The sequence below is a fragment of the Vombatus ursinus genome, unplaced genomic scaffold (assembly GCF_900497805.2).
Source record: "Vombatus ursinus unplaced genomic scaffold, bare-nosed wombat genome assembly UNPS02005197.1, whole genome shotgun sequence".
NCBI classification, from domain to species: domain Eukaryota; kingdom Metazoa; phylum Chordata; class Mammalia; order Diprotodontia; family Vombatidae; genus Vombatus; species Vombatus ursinus.
Window position 1 is genome coordinate 300,840 of NW_020944975.1, and position 18,466 is coordinate 319,305.

Consider the following 18,466-nt stretch of genomic DNA (forward strand, 5'->3'; position numbering starts at 1 on the left):
TCTGAAGAGCAGTGGAGGTCAGAATAGCATATCCTGCAAACCTGAACTGAACCTTATAGGACAAAAGATATATTTTCCATACTAAAGGAGAGGGGGCAGCTAGGTGGTGCAGTGGATAGAGCACTGGCCCTGGAGTCAGAAGGACCTGAGTTCAAATCCAGCTGTATTTACTAGCTGTATGACTCTGGGCAAGTTACCTAACCCTAACTGCCCCTCCCAAAAAAAGTTAAAAAAAAATTAAGTAGAGTTTAAAACATTTTTTAGAAAGAAAGCCATAGCTAAAGAGATTATTTGCTTCTGGAATGTTCCAAACAATAAAAATGCTGAAGGACTGAATAAATACAGACAGCAATAGCAACAGAGCGACAACAGAAAAGCTAGGAAGAGACTTCTTTGTAAACCTACACAAGGAGACAGGAATGAAGGCGAAAATGTGGTAGAGCTAACAGTGAAGAGATGACTAGGGGGCATTACAGACAGAATTTGGTGACACCCTACTTACAGGTGAATCAGTGTTTCTCTTTTGGGACTACATTGCAATATGAGAGGCTACATAAAGGGAAGGAGGGGAGCAGAGGATAGAAAGGAGTGTGTGATGCACCAAGGTCAAATCAAGAGCTAGCAACAAGGAAAGGTGACCTGTGTGGTCTCAGAGAGAGAAGAGCCTTACAGGGGACTGGGTGAAGTGGAGGGGGCAAAGATTCAAAAGGGAGGGAAAGAAAGGAGGCCTTATTTTGGAAGTGGAAGGGGATCCAGTGATGAACACTCCTATGGATGGAGATGGTCAGTGAGGGCGGTGAGCCTTACACTAGTTGAGGCCTGGGGGGGATTTGGTACTTGAAAAGTCACTTTGTCTTTTTGTGGGGGGGGGGGTTAGTGTGGGGTAGTTAGAACCCTTGGGAGAGACTGGCACATAGAAGAATGGGAGAGCATGGACACAGGGAGATTTCCAGGTAATTGTAGAAAAAAAAAGACCAACAAGAGAGGGCATAGATCAGTGGTGGGGGAAGGCCCCCACTATGGGCAGTGTGCTCTCTGACACCTACAATAATGGGCATTATTTTGAGAGTGAGGCACAATGGAAAAGAGGATCCATGGAGTAAGCCCTACAAGGCAGTGGCAGAAAGCACCAAGAGGGAAGAGCCTAGAATGGATACCTTGGAAGATTTTGTTACATGAAGAATACATAGAAAAGAAAAAGACCAGATAATTACAGGGGTCATGAAGCAGAGAATGAGTTTCTAGAGAAAACAGAAAGATAATGAAGAGAGTGAGAGAACTCCTTTTTGGAAAGGGGTGCAAAAAATGAAACCTTAAAAACTAATGAACAGGACTAGGGACAAGGGAAATCTACTTGACTGAGAGGGAAAAAGAGGGGAAAGAAATATAGAACCTGATAAAAGCAGATAGAAAAATGAACTTTTTTTTTTAAATAAAGGGAAAGAATAACAAACAAAAGGAGAGGATCAAGGGTAAGAGGAAGAAAGATGATGGAAACAAATTAAAGTAAAATAACTGAAGGAACATAATACTGTGTTTACAGCAGAGGGGGAAAAGTCAAACGAGAAAAAACAATGTTAGAGATAGATGGAGGAAAATATAAATTTAGCTCTTATAACTTTAAATATAAGTGGATTAAACTATTCAATAAAACAAAAATAAATGACAGATTGTGTAAGAGCGACACATTGGACAAAATCATATAATCAGTTGCTTACAAGAAAGACATTTAGAAAACAAAGGCAATCACAAAATAAAACTAAAGTTATGGGGAAAATTTACTGTGCATCAAGTAAATCCCCCCCCTCAAAAAAAAAGCTGGTTTTTTAAAAAGACTCATAAAATTGATACAACCATAACTAATCTGATTAGAAAGAAGAGAACAGAAATGAAAATAAAATAACAAATGAGCAAGGTGAAATCACCAAGGTAAAAAAAAAAAAACAAGAAATAAAAAGAATCAGAACATAGTATGCACAGTTATGTGCTAACAAAACAAAACACAAAAGAAATAGAATACCTTCAAAAATACAAAAAACCCAAGCTATCAGATTTTAAATAAACTGACCTCGGAAAAGGAAATAGGAAAAAACTCCTGTCCTGATGGATTCATAGGAGAATTCTATCAAACTTTTAAAGAACAGTTAGTACCCATGTTTCACAGATTACACTCAAAACTTGAGAAAGAATCCTACCAGAAATCTTTTATGAGATAAATATAATCCCAGTACCTAAACCAGAGAAACATAAAACACAGAAGAAAACTATAGACCAACATCATTAATGAACATTGACTCAAAAATTTTCAATGAAATCCTATCAAACAGAATAAGTGATTCATCTAAGAAATCATTCATTATAATTCAATGGGATGGTTCAACATTAGGAAAATAATCAACTTAATCATGTTACAAATAAAAACATCCTACACCACATGCTCATCTCTAATAGATTCAGAAAAAAGTCTTTAACAAAGTACAACACTCTTTTATGCTAAAAACCTTACAAAGGATAGGCATGGGAAGACCTTTCTTTAACATCATAAAAAGCATCTAAAACCAAAAGTAAGCATCATATACAATGGAGATACACAAAAATTTTTTCCAATAAATACAGAAGTGAGGCAAGGATGCCCACACTCCTCACTATTATTTGATATAGTTCTGGAAATTATAATAATAGCAATAAGAAAAAAGAAAAGAATTAAAGGAATAAAGATAGTTAAGGAGAAGATAAAGCTCTTCCTATTTGTTGATGTTATGATGGTTTGCTTGGAAAACCCTAGAGAATCATTAAAGATACTTATTGAGACAATAGCTTCATCAAAATTGCAGGCTCCAAAAATAGCCTCAAAATCAACAGCACTCCTATATAATAGTAAATAACTACAAAAAGCAATAAGATATAAGGAATCGGCATCCCAAAACACATAAAAGACTTCTATAGATTCAATTACAAAGAACTTCTTAAAGAAATAACAATCTTGGGAGCAGCGAGGTGGTACAGTGGGTACAGCACCTGCCCTGGAGTCAGGAGGACCTGAGTTCAAATCTGGTCTCAGACCAGACACTTGACATTTACTAGCTGTGTGACCCTGGCAAGTCACTTAACCCCATTGCCTAGCAAAAACAAACCAAAAAAAGAAATAACAATCTAAATAGCTAGAGGAATATTCATTGGTCATGGCCAGGCTGGGCCAATACAACAAAAGACATGCCACTGAAATTAATTTACACTTTTATGCTATACCAATCAAATTACCAAAGGGATACTTTACAAAACTTGATAAAGTAGTAAAAAAAAAAAAAATCAAGACTATCAAGGAAAACAATGAAAAGAAGTAAAGATGAAGAGGGAATAGCACTTTCAGACCTCAAATTATATTATAAAGTAGCAATCAAAAACATCTGGTATTGGTTAAAGAGATAGCTCAATGGAAAAAACTAAATGGAAATTCAGAAACAATAGAACTCAATATCCCAGTGTTTGATAAAGTGGAAAACAAATTACCTAGGGAAAAACTCCCTATCTGATAAAATCTGCTGGGAAAACTTAAAAGCAGTGTGGCAGAAATTAGACTTGGACCAACACATTCTACAATACATTCTAAATGGATAGGTGACTTTGATATTAAAGATCATACTGTAAAAAAATTAGAAGCGAAACAAATCATATCCCTCTCACAGCTCTGAGGAAGAAATTTATTCTTAGCCAAACAAGAGTTAGAGGCAATTACAAAAGATAAAATAGGTAACTTTGATTTCTTGAAACTGAAAAGCTTCTGCACAGACAAACCTAATCCACTTAGGATAAGAAAGGAAGTGATTAAATGGTGAAAAAAATCTTTGTATTAGATTTCTCAGATAAGGGTTTGGTATCCAAGATAATCTCTCTCTCTCTGCATACATATATATACATACATACATACATACATACATATGTATTATATTATGACTAATAGCTATTCTGCAATAAATATAAAGGTCAAAAAGATGTGAACAAACAATTCTCAAAAGAACTGCAAAGTATTCACAACATGAAAATAATGCTCCAAATCACTAATAATAAGTGAACTATAAATCAAACTAGCTTTAAAGCTTTACCTCACACCTAGCAAATTGGCAAAAAATGACCAAAAAATGGCAGTAGTCAATGTTGGAAGGAATTGTAGAAAAATAAACACCTTAATATATTGTTGGTGGAGCTGTGAAATGGTACAACTATTTTGGAAAGCAATTTGGAATTATGCAAATAAAACTGACTAATAATATAATAATAAATATGACTGAAATATTCATACCCTTTGAACCTGAGAATCCATTACTGGGTTATAACCCAAGGAAATCATCAATAAGAAAGAAGTCCCCATATCCTTCAAAATATTTATAGCAGCACTTCTTGTGATAACTAAGAATTGGAAACCAAGAAGATGCCTATCATTTGGGGAATGTCTGTAAACAAATTGTGGTATGCAAATGTAATGTAATATCATTATGCTGTAAGAAATGATGTATGTGATAAATACAGAGGAGCATGAAAAGATCTGTATGAACTAATGCAGAGCGAAATAAGCAGAACCAAGAAAACAACATACACAGTAACTACAACAATATAAGTGGGAAGAACAATTAACATCAAAAAAGTAAAAGTACATGTAACAAAATTATAAAGATCAAATGGTACTAAAATAAAGATATATGAAAAGACACCCTTAACCTCCCCCTTTGGGGAGGTGAAAGATTCACAAGTGTTACACATTGCACATGTTTTCAGACTTTTTCAAATTGTTGTGCTGACTCTTTTTTCCCTCTCCAAAAAATACTATTTGTCAGTATGAGATGGCTTTCTGGATGGGAAAGGGTAAGGGATATGTGGGATACTATATGCTATAGTGATGTCAAAAAACAGAAAGTATCAATAAAAACTTATTTTTAAAATAAAAACTAGTGTGACCAGATCATAGCATGAATGAAGGAGAATGAATGTGTAAAAAGACTGCAAAAGTAGATAGAATAGGGCCATTTAATGAAAGACTTTTAATACTCAAAAGAGATTCATTTAATAATCTATGATACCAAAAAAATTCCAAAAAGTATTAATTAAAACTTATTTTAAAAATAATAATCCATTCAGGAAAAATCAAATAGATTCAAAATGCTTATAGTCCAGACAGTGACAAGCAATTAGATGACTAGTTCATTGAGGTGGCATGTCAGAACATGTATCTGGAGCATTCTTATCAATGGTCAATAAACTGGACCTGAAATTGAACAGGAAGAGAGCATTTGGGAAATTGTGCATGTTTTCAACAATCCCAAGCTGTTCTCTGGCACAAAAACTCCAATTTTTAAAGCACATATGCTCTCCTGGTAATGCTGTGTGATTTTAAGTCTTAAGACTTAATGATCTATCTGCATTCAAGAATTGATGTCAGCGATATAATCAAAGACACATATAACTGGAAAAGGCTGATCGTGTACTGAAAGCAAGTGGTAACAGACAGGAAGCTCATGTACTATCCTGGTACCCATAAAATGTAAAAACATCTATGGAAAAACTTCTAGCATGTGGGCTAGATCCTCTAGGAATTATCTATAGGAGAACATGGATAAGAATTACACAGAATGAGAAGGCATTGATGGGTTACAGTCTATAGTGATGAAGGTAATAATTGTATTGATGAGATGACATATCCATTTGTGGCCAGTCTCTCTATCACCCACCAGATACCCTGGGTTCAGTCCCAGTTTCTCCTTTTGGTTTGGTGCTTTCATCTGGAGTACTCCAGAAAAGTCTCTAAATATCTCAGGGTGTAGTCATGTATAGGTTTCCCCAAATATGTATGTGTAACTCCAGTTTAAATAGCCCTTCCCACAGAGACTTGGGTATTGTTACTTGACCAACAGTTAGCTTGTGACCAGAAAGCTTTAAGAAAAGACTAAGAGAACTTTCCTAAGAAGACCGAGAGTTAACTGGCATCCTTGAGAGTCTGGGGAGACATTCTGAGAGAACTGAGTTTGACAGGAGAAGACATCCTGAGAAGAAACATTGACTGCTATCCTAAAAGAACTGAGTTATTCTTAGTCTGTGGTTCATATGTCTGTGGGGAAGTCAGCAGTTTCAGGTGAGGGTTAGAGATGACTCACTGTGACCTACATATACATCTATATTTATTGAGAGTAGCAGATAACATACATATATGTGTGTGTGTGTAAATTATATATATAGATACATATATAACATGTATCTCTATATATAACATGTACACACATATATTTGTGTTATCTGTTATTGTTAATATTACCAGTAGCATTGATATTTGAGCCTATTAAACTGGGGTTTAAGATTGAGAATAAAAGAACTTCTGGGAAAAGAAGTTTCTCCAGTATTTAATAAACCAAGGTGGGGATCCAGAGCCAGATTAATGGACCAATTCTGTATCTGTGGGAATTTATGAAGAAATTCAGAATACACTCCCCATGACTGCCTTTGGACCCAATTTGAGAGTTGGGTAGCAGACTGAGGGATTGGGATTTGGAGTGTTTGTCTCTTAGAGCACCTGAGATGTGTTTTTCTCCCTGTACAATACACCCCCACATCCTTGTCCAAGAGATTGGTGTCACTGGGTATAGGAAAAAAGACTACCTGGCTGCATGGGTAATAGGATCCCCAATTCCTACATTCAATGTGCAACATGGGTATTGGATAGGGAACATTATTTCATATCCAGAGAAATTCAATCAATCAATACACATTAAGCGCCTACTATGTGCCAAACACTATGCTAAGCGTTAGAGATAAAAAAGAGACAAAGGACAGTCCCTGTCCTCAAGGAACTTACAGTCTAATGGGGAGAGGGAACAATAGGCAAACAAATATATACCAAGCAAGCTATATATAGGATAACTAGAAGATAATTAACAGAGAGAAGGCTCTGGAAGGAAGAGTCAGGGAAGGCTTCCTGTAGAAAGTGAGATTTTAGGAGCCCAGGGAGATCAGTAGTTGGAGCAGAGGAGGGCTTTCCCCCCTCATTCTCAGCATGAGGGACAACTAGAGAAAATGCCCAGAGCCAAGAGATGGAGTGTCTTGTTTATGGAATAGCCAGGAAGGCAGTGTTGCTGGATCAAAGAGCACACGTCAGACAGTAAGGTATAAGAAAACTGGAAAGGTAGGAGGCGGCTAGGTTATGAAGGGTTTTGAATGCCAAACAGAGCATTTTGTATTTGATCCTGGAGGCAACAGAGAGCCACTGGAGTTTATTGAGTGGATAGGGAGAGGGAGGGTAACATGATTGGACCTGGCTTTAGGAAAATCACTTTGGTGGCTGAATGAAGGATAGATTGGAGAGGGGAGAGACTTGAAGCTGGCAGACCCACCAGCAATGATTGAAGTGGTTCATATGTGAGGTGATGAAGGTCTGCACTAGAGTGGTGGCATTGTCAAGAGAGGAAAAAAATCTATCTTGGATAGATGTTGGCATGGTGAAATTGACAGGCCTCTGGCCTTTGTCTTCCAAACTGGTCCATCCTTCCCTTCACTTAGAAAACTTCCATTTGGCTTCAAAAAGCTGCTGCACTTTTCCTGCATGAAGCCAAACATCCCACACCCATTCGTGGGCTGAGCGGGAGAAGTAGCCCACCCTATCCCAGTGCACTGTATGGCTGAATTCAGAGAAGGGCATGGTCAAACAGGATCACGCCTACGTAAATTCAAGGTCTGACAATTCAAAGTCACACATGGGAATGGGAATGTGTCCTGCCTTTCCTCTTAATACTACTTGCCTGATGTGTTCTGCCAGGAGCTTAGGAGTGTGTGGTATCAAGAGCCCTAAACTGGAGGAGGAAGCCCCAGAAAGGTGGAATTCAACCACATGCATACCAATACTACAAGTCATGTACTTCTACAGGAAATCATTTACAACCTGTGAGTACACGGATGGGACCATGCCTCGGGGTGACCCAGGGTCAATCTGCCTCCTGTGATCCTTCACACTCCATCCCCAACCAAAGTGTTGTGAGTGGGATCCAAGGCCAGGCCCAGGATGCCTCTGGTGAGATAACACTTCCTGTCCACAGGGCTGGGTGCCTTCCTGGTGGCCCAGAAGGTGCAGGTGGTGTCTTGGAAAACACTGGATTGAGAATTAGAAGACATGGGTTCTGTTCCAGTCTCTGTGGCAGGACTAAACTGGGTGACCCTCAAGAAAGGAAGCCTCTTTGTTTGTGAAGAATGAGTGATTTGGAATGGAGAATCTCAAAAGCTCCTTGTCTCACATAGGTAACCTTCCTGAAGGAATAGATGCAAGGCCACAGGTGACCCACGTGTCCAACAGACTGAACATTTTCCCACCGTCTTAAATCTTGTGACTTAAAGAACAGAAATAGTTTTTACCATCTCTAACCTCACTGAAATTCTGATCCATTTTAATATATCACCTCCAGTGATTATGATATAAACAGATTAGATATCATACAGGATCATAGATATATAGCTGGAAGGAAACTTAGAGGTCATCTGTCTATCTAGTTCAACCCCCTCATTTTATAGCCATGTACAATGTTTAAGTGACATGTCTAAGATCATAGAATTATTCAGTTACACATTGAGAATTTGAACTGAGGTCCTTTTATTCCAAAACTAGCAACCCTTTTTTTTCTACTACACCAAGCTGTTTCCTCTAACGTATTCCGCCTAATTGCTAAACTACAGCCTTTTTGCCTAATTCAGCATATTAAGAGTATTCAAACTAACAAAAGGGTAGCAAGAGTATATTAGTGACACTAATAAAAGAACATAATTGTTTTCAAAATGTTATGCAACTTGTTTATCATTCTGAAAAGAATTGACAAACGTTCACTTTATTTATATGTAAAGTTGATTTCATCTCTACAGTGTTAGAGCACATTAATTTCTATCTCTAGCAGTGTCTTGTATATATAGTAGGCATTCAGCAGATGCTTACAGAATAAATAACATCTGAATCACAAGATCTTAGATATAGAGATATAAAAGACCTCAGAGGTTATCTATTCCAACCCCTCCCCCATTTTTAAACAATTTTAATTTCTTTTCAATTAACAAAAATCCATTTTCTCTCCCTCCAAACTCCCTCTCTCCCCCTATTAAAAAAAACAAAAAACTAGTAACAAATATGCATAGACAAGCAAAAAAAAAAATTCCTCTATCAGTCACGTCCAAAAAACATCTCATTTTGCAACCTGAGTCCATCCATCCATCCATCACCTCTTTGTTAGGAAGTGGGTAGCATGCTTCATCATCAGTCCTCTGGGAAACTTGGTCATTGTATTGATCAGAGTTCCTTCAATGTTGTGTGTATATGTGTGTGTATATATATACACACGTGTGTATATATGTATACATACAGAGAGTGAGTGAGTTCTGGTTCTTCTCACTTCACTCTATCAGTTCATACAAGTCTTCCCAGGCTTTTCCAAAACTATCCCTTTCATCATTTTTTAAAGTACAATAAAGAAGGAAGGAAATAAGCATTAAGTACGTATTATGTGTCAGGCACTGTGCTAAGTACTTTACAAATATTATCTCATTTAGTCCTCACAACAACCCTGAGAGGTAGGTGCTATTGTTATCCTCATTTTACCAAGGCAAACAGAGCATTAAGTGACTTGCCCAGGGTTACACAGCTAGTAAGTTTCTGAGGCTGAATTTAACTCAGGTCTTCCTGACTCTAGGCCCACCGAGCACTCTTATCTACTATGCCACCTAGCTGCCTCTAATAATATTCCATTATGATAATATACCACAGTTTGTTCAGCCATTCCCCAATTGATGGGTAACCCCCCTTAGCTTTTGAGTTCTCTGCCACCACACACACAAAATAGCTGTTTTTATGGATATGGGGTCTTCCCCCTTTTTCTTTGATCTCTTTGAGGTTTAGGCCAAGTAATAATTTTGCCAAGTCAAAGGACGTGCATTGTTTAATAGGTTCAAATTGCTTTCCAGAATGGCTGGACCAATTCACAACTCCACCATTAAGTGTCCCTATTTTCCATTAGCCCCTCCATTTGTCATTTTCCTTTTTTGCCAATCTGAGGGGTATGAGTTGCTTTAAATGGCAATTATTAATTATTAGGATTTGGAACATTTTTTCATATGACTTGTATTTCTTCTTCTGGAAACTGCCCTTGTTCAAAATTTGAACCACTTCTTTGTATATTTTGGAAATGAGACCTCTATATCAGAGAAAGATTTGTCACCAGTTATCGTTTTCCCTTCCAGTTATAGCTGTGTTGTTTTTAATTGATTAAAACCTTTTTAATTCTCAATAATCAAAATTGTCCATTTTATCTTCTGTGATCCTATCCTTTGTTAAATCCATTGATCTAAAAAGTGATTTATTTTTTGTGCCTCTGATTTTCAATGTTATTCTGTCTAAATTACATTTGGAGTTTTTCTTGGTATACATTGTGAGATGTTAGTTTATACCTAATTTTCGCCAAACTGCTTTACATTTTTTTTTTTTTTTTGGCAAGGCAGTTGGGGTTAAGTGACTTGCCCAGAGCCACACAGCTAATTGTGTTATGTATCTGAGGTCATATTTGAACTCAGGTCCTCCTGACTCCAGGGCCAGTGCTCTATCCACTGTGCCACCTAGCTGCCCCTGCCTTCCATTTTTCCTAGCTGTTTTTGTCAAATAGTTTTTACTCTAGTAGCTCAGGTCTTTGAGTTTATTAAATACTAGGCTACTACTGTACGGTTGTATACCCAATATGATCCACTAATGGATCTATTTCTTAACCAGTACTAAATCATCTTGATGACAGTTTGATATCTCATATTGTTAAACCCCCCCCCAATTTTTTTATTTCTCTTGAAATTCTTGATTTTTTTGCCTTTCCTAATGAAGTTTGTTATTTTTTCTAGCTTAATATGGTAATCATTTAGCAGTCTGATTAGTGTGGCACTAAATAAGTAAATTAATTTAGGTAGTCGTTAATGTTTCTCTAATCATTTAGGTCTGTTTTAATTTCCCATAAAGTATTTTGTAGTTGTAGTAATATGGTTCCCAAGTATGTCTTGGTAATTGGATTCCCAAGTATTTTAAATATTCTATAGTTATTTTATATGGAATTTCTCTCACTCCTCCTGCTGAATTTTGTTGTTAATATGCAGAAATGCTCATAATTTGTGTGGATGTATTTTATGTACACCAATTTTGCTGAAATTATTTCAGTTAATTTTATTGGTTGTCTGTGGTCTTAAAAACAATCATGTAATCTGAAAAAAAAACCAACCACCAATCACCTGTCTCCTCTTTGTCTATGCTCATTCTCTAAATTTATTTTTCTTCTTTTATTGCTATAGTTAACATTTCTAGCACTGTACCAAATAGTAGTGGCAATAATGGACATTCTTACTTTACCCCTGATATTTCTCTCTCACTCATTTAACAGATAAGGAAACCGAGTCCCATACAGGATAAGTAATTTGCCCACAAATCACAAAGCAAGTGATAGAGACCAGATTCAAACTCAGGTCCTGTGACTGTAATTTAATGGCAGTTCCTATTTTAGAAATGCCTTCCAATGTAATTCATAATGATTTTTTCTCTCACTTCATATCTGCTTTAAACACTGAGCTGGAAGTACTAAAAAGTCTCCTAGGGTGTCAGTTAAGACCCCAAGGGTCACAGTTAAGTCATTAATGTTTTTGATGATCCGTGCACTAGGTCTGGAGTCAAGAAGACCTAAGGTAAAAAGTACCACGTAACCACAGCAGGACTGCGAAGCCATTGAGTGCAACCTCATACAGTATCTTTCACTAGGCGCCAAAGAACTGTCAGCCTTTCACTTGAGTGGTCAAAGTCCTTAAAGGAGGCTGCTTCGCGCCTCAGATACTCACTGGCTATGCGATTCCGGGCAAGTCACTTACCCTCTGTTTGCCTCAGCTTCTTCATCTATAAAATGGGGATAATAATAGCATCTGCCTCCCAGGTTTGTTATATGAGGATCAAATGATTTACAAATATTTGTAAAGTGTTTAGCACTGTACCTAGTTAGCTATTGGCTATTCTACTTATTAAATCATTTTGTTTATTTTCCTTACTGGTCAGTGGCTGCTGTCAGTGAATTAACCTGAAAGCTAGTCTTCTTAACATGTGTATGGGCCTTTTAATGGTTTGTATTATTCTTCTCATTAACAGGGATTACATTTAAGGAGTGCCCTTTAAGAGAAGCTCAAGGGGACCCTCATAACCTAAAAACAAAACAAAACAAGACCAAAAAACCCCCCCGGGTTTGATCCCTGAAGCACAGACCCCATCTGGAGGGAAGCTACCCCTGAGCCTGAATGATGACTATGGAGTTCTAGGCCTCCAGATACCAAGGGATCAAGAACAACTTGTGATGGTCAGAGTGGTTTCAGATAATCCATGGGACAACCAGCTCTGGTCATACTTGTCAGCAGTGCTTTGGGACAGTTCTGCTAGTACAGAAGATAAGCAGTTTGTTTAAGGAACCAGCCATTAGTAAATTCACTAGCATAATGATGAAAGAAACAAAAAGAATCCTGGCCAGAGCTTTGATGACTGACTTTGGAAACTCCAAAGAGAAAGCAGTTTTAAAAGTACCACGTAGCCACTGCAAGACTGTGAAGCCACCGAGTACAACCCCACCAGGCACCAAAGAAATGCCAGCCTCTCATTTGGTTGGCCAGAAGCTTTAAAAAGGGCTGCTCCTTCCAGGTCCCAGCTCCTCTTAATAACAGATGCCAGTACTTCCTGACTATAAAATGGATGACTCAGTAGTGCCAGAGGGAAAAAAAGTGGGTGGTGATTCCAGAAAACCTGACCCATGAGTTACTAGAGGCCATCCACAATCTATGCCTTATGGTTGAAAAATCATGCCATGTATAAGATGGCTATCTCACCACCACCTCTAGAAGAGTGGATAGGAAGGGTAGCTCCACTAGCAGGGTTGTCCTGAAGCTAGCAACCAGGACCTCAGTAAGCTCCAGCAACAACAGCTGAGACAGGGAGCTAAGCCCACTCTGGAGCAGAAAGCCACTGTGAAGCAGACTACACAGTTCACTCATCTGCTGCCCATTCATTTTCTCCAGCTTGTCTCCAACTTGGTGCAATTGCAATGCCAGGCAGTCCACTGGAAGGAGTTGGGGAAGGGATTTTGCCATCTTTCAAGCCCCAATCACCTTTCTCCTAGTCTGCCCAGAATCTCTGAGAACCTATGATTTCCAGTCTCATCCATGCTCACTGGCCAGGGCTCTCACCCTTCAAGTGAATCCTCTCCAGACTGCCCCTCCTTCCTTGTCCACTAACCCAGCCCCACCCCCATTTCCTTTGATTGCTTTCTGCTCTGGAACTCATCCTGCTTGTAAGGGCTTTTAGATTCCTGTATCAGGAAAAAATGTTTTTCAAAGCCCTGTCAGGAAAGCTGTATCATCCCAAGATAAGCCAAATGTTCTCACTCCTCTCCTGACAGCTCCGACATCTACTTCTTCCTCTCCCCCTCACCTGGAGGGAGAAAAAAGAGAGGGGTACCCACCTCTTCCTCTTCATGCAAGCTACCAGGCTGTGCTATCAAAAACAGGCAGTCAGCATTAACCAGTGCTGTCACAGGCATGTGGCTTGCCTGACAGAGAGGACCAAAGCACTGGGGTTGGTTGTTACAAGGACACAGGTAAAGTATAGCATAAGATAGTCTTGGTAGCCTTGGTTCAGGTCATGAGACCATTGGGATCTAAAGTTTTAAAGAAAGAACATTTTATGCCATAGACACAGGGCTGAATATCCCCATAGTAATTAGACCTAAGCCTACAGCCCTGATAGGAGATAAGGTAATAGCAATAGCTAGAGCCCCATGAAATTTACTTTAGTAACCTGGCTTACTATAGGTGGTGCCACCATGGTTGGCCCTATATCAACAGGGTCAGAAGCTTATACTCTGCCTGTGACCCAAGAAAGATGGGGTGAACCTAAGGGTGGGTTCTCCATATGTGGGGGCACCAATAGTACTTCTTCCATGATGTCTACAGCTGAAATCTTCCCTGCTCTGTTACTCTCTCTGCTTTAGAAGAATCCATCTGCTCCTACCCTTATGACTGGGCTAGAAACCATGTGGTTTCTGGGCAGAAAGGTTTCCCCAAAGGACCTTTTAAGGTTTCTTTCAAGCCTTTGTGGGGCATTTACCTAATCACAAATTGTCTCTCTTCCTCTCTTCCACCTCAAGACCTGAATGATGTATCGAGCATGTGTATCTAGCTTCCCTGCTGAGTACAGGCTTTCAACAATTGGTACACAATCACATTGGCCACTTTCTCCCAAGTTAAACAGCATCAGAGTCTAGGGCTGAGGGTAGGAAAGGTAGATATGTGCTCTTCCTATACACACTATGGCCCTTCCTTTTGTACTTCTGAGGATGCTGGCACAGGCCAGCCACTAGGTGGGAAGTACATGGAATGTTGGACTTGGAGTCAGGAACACCTGAGTTTGAACCCTATGTCAGACACTTATTAGTTGTGTGACTAGGCAAATCACAACCTCTCTGTGTCTCAGTTTCCTCATATGTAAAATGAGGTTATGTAATAATAGCAGTTACCTCCCAGGGTTGTTATGAAGATCCAATAAGTTAACATATGTAAATTGTTTTGCATACCTTAAAACACTATAAAAATGCTAGTATTGTATAAATACTAGCTGTGTACCATTTCTTTAGTATATGAAGAACTGTACATTTCCTCACTGAAGGTCTGTTTTAGGGAACTGTTATGGAGAGGGGACTTAGGGAAAGTTGGGTACATTAGAGCTGAAGCTGAGGCTAAGATTGTAAAGTCTTCAAGAGCAGGGATTCTCCTGTTTTACATACCAGGGTTTGTTCTGCATCATCTAATGAGCCAATAAAAATATAACCTCTGGGAAAAAATGTGTTATATAGGATGACTCTGGGGGAGTGAGAGTTATGGTGATGTTTAAAAAACAAATTACATTAATAAAATTGTTTTTTTTTAAAGGGAAAACATCGAATGGGGGAAAAGTCTATCAAATTTTTCTGAAGACAGTTTGATATCCGAAACACAATATATATTATATGACATGTATTATTGTGACTTTATATATGTGTATGTATGTATATCCAAAAGTCATTCCTCAATAGCTACATGGCAAAAAGATAGAAAAGTTCTTTGCAAAGAACTGCAAACTATTAACCATATGAAAGAATGTTCCAAATCTTATTATAAGAGAAACAAATCAAAACAACCCTGAAGTTTCACTTCATGCCCTGCAAATTGGTAAAGATGACTGAAAAATGGAAATAGTAAACGTTGGAGGGGTTATGCAATGTAATTAGAGCTATGAATCAGTATAACCATTTTGAAAAGCAATTTGGAATTATGCAAATAAAGTGACTAAAGGGTGCAGAAATTCTAGTATTAGGCTTATATCCCAAAAAAGCCACTGATAAGAAAATTCCCATCCATACCAAAATACACTAGCACTGTTTTGATAGTAAAGAACTGGAAACCAAGTAGATGCCCATCAGTTGGAGAGTGGCCAAATAAACTGTAGTTTATAAATCTAATAAAATATTACTGTGCTGTAATAAATGATAAATATCAAGCATGAAAAGATCTAAAGAAACTGATGCAGGTAAAGTAAGCAGAGCCAATAAAACTATATACACTATGACAACAATGTAAAGAATGTAACAATGTAAAAAAAGCTAAGTGAATATCACAAAATTAAAAAAAAAAGGCACGTCACAAGATACAAAAGAAAATACCCTCATCCCCATCCTTTTGCAAACATGGGAGGGCCACACGAATGATACTATTGCACATCTTTTCAGATCCTTTTGATGTACTGAGTTTTGCTGATGTTTTTCCTTTTAAAATATTGTTACGTGGTATGGAAATGTTTTACTCACATGTAAAACCTGTATCTGCTTACCATCTCTGGGAAGGGGTAGGGAAGAAGGGATAGAATTAGGAACTCAAAACATTTTTTAAAAGTTTAAAAATTGTTTTAATATGTAACTGGGGAAAATAATATATTAAAATAGGGGTTTTTTTGTTATATGGGATGACTGGTGGGTGAGGGTGAGTTGAAGGGATACTGGAGGAAATTTTAATATTAAAACAAATTTTTTTAAAATCAAAGTAAAATGTATTAAAGCCATCTTTAAGACTTAATTGGCTCAGGAGACTAAAGGCTTGAGATTTCTCGTGCTCTTCGTACAAAAGCCAGAGCACCAGTAGTCACTTGAACCCTTCAAACTTCTGACCAGCAGGTCATCACAGATAATACTGACACAGGAGAATTACACTCAGCAAAATCAATGCTGTATGCTCACTAAAGTTACCTCGTCTTGGCTAAATAAGCCTTTTGTTAACTGCTCGATGTTCTACCAATCTTTTCTTTCAATCTCAAACCTGAGGTCTAGTGATCAGCCTGGGTCAGGCATGGCATACTACAAATAGCCAGACCCAAATTGTAGTCCTTTTGGAATTAATGTAAGCTCCTTGTCAGCAGCGAATTTTTCATTTTCATCTCTGTATCTCCAGTGCCTAGAAGCTTAATAAATAATTGACCTGAACTGGATGCTAGCTTGTTCTTGGAGTATTCTAATGATGTTTCTTCTGGTATTAAAATGTTATCCACAATAGAGATGACACAAGGCTGAAGAGTCAATACATTATTTGACAAGAGCCAAGATCCAAAAATGTCTTAATGGGCTTAAACACTGGGTTGAATCTAATAGGATGAAATATAATAATGGAAATACTTGTGCTCAAAAATCAACTTCAAAGTGGTGCAGTGGATAGAGCACTGACCCTGGAGTCAGGAAGACCTGAGTTCAAATTCGGCCTCGGATATATATAACACTCACTAGCTGTGTGACTCTGGGCAAGTCACGTAACCCCAATTGTGTCACCAAAAAAAAAAAAATCATCATCATCATCAACTCATCAACAAGGGGAGGAAGGAGTAGTTCATATTTCAAAAGAAAAAATAAAAGTTTTAGTGGATCACAAACTCAATATAGTCAGCTGTGATACAGAAGCCAAAATGGCCAGGACTGAAGAGGCAATAGTCCTGCTGTACTCAGCCCTGGTCAAACCTGAACCTTCAGTCCTGGGTACATTTCAGGGAAGATTTGAAAGGTGTCCAGAGGACGGCAATCAGGAAGTTGAAAGACTTCAAATTCATTGTGGATTTTTTGTCTGAAAAACTAGTCTGACCGGTGGGAGGGAGGGTGGGGTGGATGAGCTAGCCATCTCTAAGTATCTTAAGGGTTACTACATAGAAGAAGGAATTAAGCTTGGCCTGCTTGACCCCTGAGGATAGAACTATAATCAATCACTCTAAGTTACAAAAAGAAATTTAAGGTTCATGTCAGACAAGTGAGCATTTCTTCTGAGGTGGTCTCAACCAAAAGGGAGTTCCAAAAGGGAAGTTAGGAGAAAGCAAAGATTCAATGGAGGATTTTAAAAAATATTGATCATATGAGTTCCTATGAGTTTCTACATTTTGCATTATCTGTAGAATCCTGTATCAAATATACATTGTTAGCTCGAATGCTTACTCAAGACCTTTTAACCACATCCACTGAAGCCTAAACACACAAGCTGTATATTCAGAGGTTCCCATGGGAAATCCTGGGTGGGGGAATAAGGAGTGGCTTCAAAGAAGCCAATATTGAACCGAATCCATTTTTCAGGCCACAGCCCGAGGACATAGATGATGTTACATCTGAAAGGGCTCATCCAAACACAGAATCAAAGTACGTAGATGGAGAATGGTTGACTCCCTATTGAGCCCAAATATGTTCCCTCTGAGATTCAAAACAACCCTTTTATTTGTTAGCTATTTGTGGTTGCTTTTTAAATTTTTATCATTTATTTTTGGTGTTTGGTGGAAAGTACACACTGCTGTGGTCTCCTTATGAAGACTGTAAGGTAGGTATTTAAGAGAGGGAAACTGCTGTACCAGGTGAACTGCTTATCAAATGTGAAGCCTTCCATGTCAAGAGAAATAACCAGAATTGATATGCATTCATATCAACTTCATCAACAGGTTAAGGGAAGCATGGAGTAGTCCATATTAAAAAAAAAAAAAGTTTTAGTGAATCACAAACTCAATATAGTCAGCTCTGATACAGAAGCCAAAATAGCCAGGACTGAAGAGGTAATAATCCTGCCATACTCAGCCCTGGTCAAACCTCATGCTTCAGTCCTGGGTACATTTCAGGGAAGATCTGAAAGGTATCCAGAGGCAGGATTTGAACCCATGTCTTCCTGATCTAACTGTTAAGTCCAGCACCCAATCCACTACCCCACTGGTGTCAAACTCACAGAAACAAGGGCTACTAAACCCATAAACAAGGATCCCTGCAGAGTGCATATTGACTGAAAAGCCACATATTATCTATATTTTGTTGCATTTATTAAAAGTACCCAGTTGCTTTTTAATCTGGTT

The 18,466-nt window shown here is 38.2% G+C and overlaps 1 protein-coding gene across 1 annotated transcript in view; it reads left to right on the top strand.

Moving 5' to 3' along the window:
- Nucleotides 1-14,514, top strand: part of LOC114029292 (zinc finger and SCAN domain-containing protein 31-like) — a 44,242-nt gene extending 29,728 nt beyond the window's left edge. Inside the window, exon 4 of the mRNA XM_027843677.1 lies at nt 12,179-14,514. Within this exon, the coding sequence (XP_027699478.1) occupies nt 12,179-12,276 (98 nt within the window). The 3' untranslated portion in view covers nt 12,277-14,514. The remainder of the gene's footprint in view (nt 1-12,178) is intronic.
- Nucleotides 14,515-18,466: the final 3,952 nt, after the last annotated feature.